The sequence below is a fragment of the Sceloporus undulatus genome, chromosome 4 (assembly GCF_019175285.1).
Source record: "Sceloporus undulatus isolate JIND9_A2432 ecotype Alabama chromosome 4, SceUnd_v1.1, whole genome shotgun sequence".
Taxonomy (NCBI): Eukaryota; Metazoa; Chordata; class Lepidosauria; order Squamata; family Phrynosomatidae; genus Sceloporus; species Sceloporus undulatus.
In genome coordinates this window covers 7,898,633-7,906,614 of record NC_056525.1, presented here as the reverse complement: position 1 = coordinate 7,906,614, position 7,982 = coordinate 7,898,633, and the positions used below count along the sequence as shown (strand labels likewise).

The 7,982-nt window shown below is 44.0% G+C and overlaps 1 protein-coding gene across 1 annotated transcript in view; it reads right to left on the bottom strand.

Moving 5' to 3' along the window:
- Positions 1 to 7,338, bottom strand: part of PRPF6 (pre-mRNA processing factor 6) — a 37,890-nt gene extending 30,552 nt beyond the window's left edge. The window contains exons 1-7 of the mRNA XM_042463299.1: positions 7,027 to 7,338; positions 4,512 to 4,680; positions 3,890 to 4,008; positions 3,531 to 3,609; positions 2,618 to 2,794; positions 824 to 979; positions 352 to 446 (exon numbers count right to left, since the gene is read on the bottom strand). Of these exons, the coding sequence (XP_042319233.1) occupies positions 352 to 446; positions 824 to 979; positions 2,618 to 2,794; positions 3,531 to 3,609; positions 3,890 to 4,008; positions 4,512 to 4,680; positions 7,027 to 7,250 (1,019 nt within the window). The 5' untranslated portion in view covers positions 7,251 to 7,338. The remainder of the gene's footprint in view (positions 1 to 351; positions 447 to 823; positions 980 to 2,617; positions 2,795 to 3,530; positions 3,610 to 3,889; positions 4,009 to 4,511; positions 4,681 to 7,026) is intronic.
- Positions 7,339 to 7,982: the final 644 nt, after the last annotated feature.

The following is a 7,982-nucleotide window of genomic DNA, read 5'->3' as shown; positions in this document are numbered from 1 at the left end:
GACAGTAGCAACTTAATGGCACACTCTATAGTCAGCCTAAGTGCTGGTACTGGCTTTCTGAAACTTGTATATCCCACCTTTGATTATACTGCCACATTACATTCTTCCCCAAACAGAACTTGCAGAGCTCATTGACAAAGATAGCATGAGTGGATTTCTAAACCTGGAAAGGAGAAAAAGGCTTGATAGCCTTCTCAGGACCTTTCATTGCAATAACTTCTACTTTCTACTTCACAAGCCAAGCATGGGCCCTGCACCATGTCCTGTTCCATAAAGGACCTAATTGAAGACTCTATAAGGACAAAATTTAATAAACAAATCAGTGCCAACACGCTGCACCCACAACCTTACTTGATATCTCCACCATGTGTAGGAATCATCGAATTCAAGTCGGTGAGGTAGCCCTTGGGATCCACCACTGTTTGGCCACTCACAGAGTCAGACACCTGGGGAGTTGACCCAACATTGATTGCATTCATTAACTTGCCATACTGAAGCCTCACAAACATATGCGAAAAGAAAACAGATTTAAAAAGCTGATCACCACTAATATTTTTCCCACAAGGGCTCTAAGGGGGGGGGGGGGGGCACAATGGTAGCATGAAACTGATCTCTCACTCCTTGAAATACACCATGTTCTTCAGTCAGATATCCTGTCTCCAGGTGGGGGATTAAGAAAATTTATCACAAGTATTCTGCCAATGAACACCTGAGTTTTCTGGATGTCAAATGTGTAAGTTCTAAGACAAGACTTCAAAACATAATAATGCTTGCTAGGAGGAGAAGGAAAAATCAGCAATTTCTATATGTGTTTTTCCCTTACCTGGCTAAGTCGCATGTCCATCAAGGTATTCCTAGCCTGTCCAATCTTCCTCATGTCCAGTTCACCTGTTCCAGGTGTCATCAGCCCAGGGGTCATTCCACCTGGATAGGGAGTGTTTAAGCCCCCAGGATAGGGTGTATTCAAACCTCCAAATTGCTGGGGGAGAAGAAAGGCAGGAGAGGGAATAATTCATGTTCCAGTGTGATATAGACCAGCTATCTAGCGTTCAGCCACATTTCACCAGTTACTTTTATAAATCCATTACCATAAAAGGTAGGACACAGAAAAATTTGCACACTACAAGAACTCCAATGTAAGACTGCTGGTTGTGACCTGAACGGGAAGTTTTTCTCCCTCTATAATGTCCTTTTCTCTGCCGTAGTGAATAACATGCATACACCTAGGAACATGACTGGGATTACTGATAATTTTGCTTCATGCCACCCATGCTTCCATTACCATCTGCCTAGTCTCACTGCTTTGTACTTACAGTCCCATCTTGAATTCAGTTTCTTGGTCGTGCTAAAGAGTAACAGAATGCTGGGAAATGGCTTTTACAGAAATGAGTTTGCTGCACTGCAGATGAATAGTGCAGTAGCAACCAAAAGAAACCAGCCAGATAATGAAATGTTAAAGACAATTTGATTGATTACACAGTGACCTTTCTGATCTTATAAAATGCCCTATCAGACAGGGAAAACACATTATGAGAAACTCACTTAACCACTAAGATCAATGCCACTGGACTGTTTCCATAGACTGTGCTACTACAAAAAGTTAAGAATGTCTTCCAGATCCATCTATGAAGACAAATCTTTTAACTCACTTCAGCTTCTGATTTATCTGCTTGACTAAGGGCCGGAACAGATCAGCAAGAAGGGGCAGCTTGAAGCCCCCCACCACCACCACCAAAAATGGATTGGGGCTGTGACAAACACATGCCATGGCCCCAACCTGCCTTGAACCCAGCCCAAAAAGGAGCAAAAAAGATCTGCTCCTTTTTGGGGCGGGAAAGTGGTGCCTTTCTCTGCCCCGCTGCAGCCTAAAGACACTGTAGTGGCATGCAAACTTCCTTGTGGCTTCAGGGAGGCTTGGGAGCATGCAGTGTATAAACGCCACGCTCTCAAGACACCCGGACAGCAGTTTTAAAAAGCTGTCTGTTCCAGCCCTAAGTTGAATGTTAAGATAGAAGGAAGGAAGAGAGCTGCAAGGTTAGTAACGAATTCTTGCAACCCTTCCAACTCAGAGCAAGCTACCACATATGCTAGATGGTGATAACCAGAAGCCAGCACAAATAGTCTTACAAGACCTAGGTAGTGCTTGTTAATTGCCTCATAAGAAGATACAGATAACAGTTCTGGACAACTTGATCTCAAACATTTGGTCCAATCACTCCACAGTCATTCAATGTGACTTTTATTAGGTTGAACAAATACAACATATTAGTCATTCTACAGGGGCATGTGTGAGGAATTTTTCATTCAGAGGAGAATTCAGAAATGCAATTCCCTTTCTGAAATCTGAAACAGTCCAACAAAATCTCCACACAAGCCTTGTGATCACTCTAAAAACTTGATGGAATGATCCCACCTACCCACACAGGTCACCCAAGCGTCATACTGTGCCCAAATCGGTATGTTGTTCTCCCGCCATACAGGGAAGCACCAGCAAGTCTGTGGCTTGTGGTAACCACTTCCCTTTTGGACAGAAGAATATTTATTTCAGATAACTCGACAAGCTACTCTCTCAACTGAACCCACTTTGATCAATCTCCTGGTACACTTCTTGACTCACTGTTTGCCGAGGATCCACCGATGTGTGGTTCTCCCCTGACTGCAAGTGCTTTGCAAAGAAGCTGTCTGGAACAGGAGTCAGTTTCTCATAACGTGGATTCCTTTGACGTTTGTTCCTAGCATCACCAACTTCAGGTATACTTAGCCACTCCTCCTCAGTAACTTCGGCCAATTTTCTCTGTGAAGAACAGACATTACAATAGCATTCAGCTCAGTCATATAATCTTTCGCTACCTTTGGTCTCTTTGCATTTTGGTTCTCTGCACAACTGCAACCTTGCCAACAGAACCTCCTTTGGCTGCCTGTTTGCTTCCTGTTAACAGTGCAAGGACTTCCTATCTTTTTAACACAAATGAGGTTTTCTACAACACCTCCTCCTCTCCAGTTCCATGACCTTCCGATTCTTTGTTTTCTCACACCTCTGAATCCTCCAGTCCCTGCTTTTCAATGCATGTAATTTCTGTCACCTGGCAAAACAGAGATGAACCTTTCTCTATTTCAGCAAGTTCACAGACATTGCCCATCACATCAGCTCAGCCAACAGTAGGGCAATAATCATGGTGCCAAATGCAAAAACATGAAATTTACATTAACCTAGAGATATGAGTTCTTTATACTCTTAATCACAGCCAAATAAAGCATTACTAGCATTAAAAAGCTGCAGTGTAACAATGGCAACTCACTCACTTTCAGCCACAACCACTAACCAAAAGGGAAGAAATATTCCAAGTGGCTTTCCAAAACCTTCCTACAGAGCCCATATCAGAGGCAGTATTTGCACCAAGGTCTCTCAAGATGAAGTGCCACACTATTCACTGGTTCACACAAGTTTAAGATTCCCCCAAAATTTCTGCCCCCACCCATAATAATTTTCTCATTTCACCCCTGGAGAAGAGGGATTATTCACTTCTTACTTTCAGATCTGAGAACTGCTGCTGAATTTTTGGTCGTTCCATTCTGTACTTTTCTATCTCCTCCTTCTCACGTTGTTCTCTAGAAAACAGAAGGTCCAGGCATTAGCCATTATATGATCTAGACCTATATTCTAGAAAAAGGAAAAAACAGCAATTTTATTACTGTAAGCACCCAAGATCAGACCAAGCATCTAAGCCAGAGAATCAGCAGTTAAATTCTGAATACTTCACTGAGAGATATATAAACACCAGAAGGGTGGGATGTGCATTCTAAAATAAAGTATATGAATAAATCACATTCCTCATATGCAACTAACCATTTTATACTGTCTCTTAAGAGATTAAAAAACAACCCCTACCTTCTCTCTTTTCTCCTTTCATCCATTCTTTTATCCAAAGCAGCATAAATCGCATCAGCTTCCTCATCATCTTTTTCATAAGGCCCACTTGAAAACAGACTTCCAGCATATCCATTGAACTGAGAATGATAAAATCGTAGCATTAACTGAAAGAACCCCTTATTCACTAAGCATACCTCCTCCCCAAAGTCAAGAATGATCAAACCCTTTGCTTTTAAATTCATTTTAATTCTATTGATAATTTCGTAACATTTCAATTTTTGTATGTTCTTAATTATGTGAACTTTTGATCTCTACCTGGTTTGTCGTAGGTTGTCATGAATTCCAGGGCAGGGAAAAATGCAATTATTACTTAACAACAGTCACTTTTTAAAAAGATCTCTGTGTACAGGATATACTAATAAGCAAAAGGCCCAGGATTCAGTCCTTTGCATCTCCAGTTAACAAAGGGAGATCAGGTAACAGGGCTAGGAAAGATTTCTATCAACAAACAACCGTGAGAAAAACCTGACTAATTGGGTCAACAGTTCTAAGCTAAATGGGCCTATATTCCAAGCACAATGCAGGTTCATACATTCAGTCCATAACACAAATCCATGCAACAAGATCACACAGATATCACCTCATCATAATTGGTATCATTGAGATCTTCATCATCATCATCTGCTGCCTGGTTTTTCTTCATCTGATCCCCAACAGTTCTCTTCCCTGGAGGAGCATGACGATCATCCACGGGGTCATTTGCATCTCGAGCAGGACCAATATCTGAGCGGGTAGTAAAACCTGTGGCACTAGAGAATAAGGGGGAGGGGGACCCAACTTAGTACGAGAAAATTCTGATACATGGCTAATTACAGGTCCAAGTCCATCCTATACCCAGAGCCGCAAATAACTACATACAGTACACACTTGTAAATTTAAGCACATGGATCCTTTCTTTCCCACTAGGACACAAATGTGTGACAGAGATGCCTAAGCAAGCAGGCTAATATCTATGTGTGCAGGATAATGACTTTTGTGGACTTGTTTCCGAGGCTGCCTTATTCAGACATACTGTACAGAGTTCAGCCACATATGTTCTGAGAGAGCCATCTTTAAATATCTGAAGAGATGCCATGTAGAAGATGGAAAGAGATTGTCTTCTGCTGCACCAGAGACTGGAACACAAACTAATGGATTCCAATTACAAGAAAAGAGTTTCCACCTAAAGATGAGGAAGAACTTCTTCATTGTGAAGATCACATTGTAGCTCTACTAAAGCTGCCCTGAACAGTTTATTTAATAAGCAGATTTTTAAAATGTGTTAATGAATTAAGGAGTTTTAAGAGCAGAGGAAGTTTTATGAGATGCTCAAGGAGTTATTTTTTCCGCATCATTCATTCTCTCCTATACCAACTCAATGGTTAGCAAGGATTCAAATCCCTTTGTACTTGTCTAAGCCTTCCAGCAACAAACAAAAATGCTATGCTCTGTCAATACTGAACACAACTTGTTATTATTTTGCACACATCCTCAGAATCTTGAGTTTCTCACTATATGATTTTTTAAGGTAAAACTAGAAGGAATGGCCTCAGAATATTTGAGGGGCTCTTATACATGTGTTTCTTGTCTACTTATCTCAGGACTACTTCCTTGCTATAAGTTTTTTCTTTCAAATAACAACTCCCTGGGAAACAGTGAGGAAATAGAGATACTCCATTCATATGGAGAATTAGGGCTTTCCCACACAACATGATGCCATGATCACACTTTAACTGCCACGGCTATATCTGATGGAAGCCTGGAGTTTATAGTTTGCTAAGGCGGTCATGCACTCTGGCTGAAAACTCTAAATACTGTTGCCTGAACTACAAAGCCCAGGATTCTATAGGATGCTGTCATGGCTATTAAAGTGGAATCATGACACTATGATTGTGAAAGGGCCCTTAAGTATCAACAACTGCTTAAGAGATGCTGGGAATTGGTACAAAACTGTACTGAAACATCCTTATATGCCTGTTATTTGTGATAGCATATCTGAGTTTTAAACTTTTCTGTGAAGAAGAAGGAAAAAAGGCCAGAATAGTCAAGAGACCTCCTCCCTCTATCAAACCACTAAACCATGCTGTCTCTCACTACAACTCCCAGCAATCCCTGGCCATCGTCCATCCTGGCTGGAGCTCATGTCAGTAGCAGTCTACCTCAGCCATGGAAGCCCGCTGGGTCACTCTCTCAGCCTCAGCAAAAGCAATGGCAAAGCCCCTCTGAACAAAATCCGCCAAGAAAGCCTCGCAACAGCTTTGCCTTAGGGTTGTCATAAGACAGAAATGACTGGAAGGCGCACAACAACACAAGTCCAAAATCTACAGAGAGTGCGAGGCTCTCTCTCTCTACTCTAGATATTGACAGAAGGGATTCCTGCCGAACCAAATCCCCTTTTGCGAAGCCTGTGAAGTGGCACCTCTAATGCTTTTTACTGGTATGTAAAGGGACCTTGTATCACCTCTGAGACTAACTGTGTGAAAGAAGTTGTAGCAGAAGCTTCCATAGATTTGGCATAGTTCCTCCTCTGCCATGCATCTTGGAAAGCAGACCAAGGTCCGAAACACACTGCCGAAACAATCCAGTTTGAGATGGCTTTAAATGTCCTTAACTACAATTCCCAGAATCCACAGCATTGAGCCATGACACTTAAAGCACTGCCAAACCAGGTTATTTCTGCAGTGTGGGCTGGAACTTAAGACAGAGATGCTCAAGACCATAAATACATTGAATAAATAAAACAATGTACAGTAAAATAAGACCTTGTGAAACTACAAATCCCAGGACTGCAAAGGACGGAGCCAGGGCAGTGAAAGCGGTGTCAAAGATCCAAAACGCTTTAACTGCCCTGGCTCAATGCTGGGGAATTCTGGGAAGCGTAGTTTTGTGAGACGTTTAGCCTTCTCTGGCAGGAGCCGCAATAAACTGCAGCTCCCAGGATTCCCTAGCAATGAGTTTATTAGAATAAGATACGTAATATATGGGAACAATAGACTACACTAGAAGCCCAGTCCACTAAGAAGGGCTGGTGAGGCTCCAGAGGACGGAGCCAAGGCGCCCCATTCCTGCAGCCCTCCTTCCCAGAATCCCACAGCGGGGCTGCCTTCCTGGCTCACCCTCGTCCCAGTCCCGGCACGTAGCCCAGCGGGGCCGGCATGCCCAGGAAGGGCTTCTTTTTCCTGTTCATGGTTCCCGTCAGGGAGGCGGTCAGGCCTGAGCCGGACCCGGACCCGGACCCTCCAGCGCCCCCGCCCCCGCCTCCAGAGGGAGCATTGGCGGCCCCTGAGGAGGAGGCTGAGGAGGAGGAGGAGGCCGAGGAAGAAGCGGCCGTGGCGGCCATGACGGCAGTGGCTGAGGAGGCGTCGGAGCCAGAAGGCCGCGCTAGGCCTCGAGGCAGAGAAGCGAAGGCGGAGGAAGACCGGAAGAGGAGGAGGCCGGGCCTCTCGCGCTACTTCCAGGCCCCGGCTCCTCCTCCGACTCCTTCTCCCTCCCAGCGGCCTCTTCCTTCATAGAACTGGGGTCCAAAACACACACTGCAGAAATAACCCACTTTGAGAGCACTTTAAACTGCCCTGGTTCAGCGCTAGGGAATCCTGGGAATTACCAGAGCCCTCTCTGGCAGGGAAGGCTAAACGCCTCACAAGACTACAGTTCCCAGAATGCCTTGGCACTGACTCCTCAGGGCAGCTGAAGCGCTCTCAAACTGGATTCTTTCTGAGGGGTTTGGACCTGTCATAACAGCTCCTTGTTGTTGTTCTTTTGTGCCTCAGAGTCGCGTCAGACTCCTGGCCATAATCTGGGGTCTCTTGGGAGGGGTTTGCCCTCCCTCCAGGCTAGAGATGGGAAGAAGGTCCAGGGAAACTGTCCCTGTTTTTACTGAATCATGTGGAAATAAAATATTCTATCAATGATTTTCTTCCTTTTAAAAAATTTTCTTGCTTTTTTCCCTGGTTTCCCTCCATTTTTCTCTGTTTTTTTCCTTTTGGGGGGGGGGGGGTACCAAGACAAAATGGGGGGAAACAAGGGGGAAAGCGGGAAAGACAAGGGCCTAATTCCAGGTACATTGCGCAAT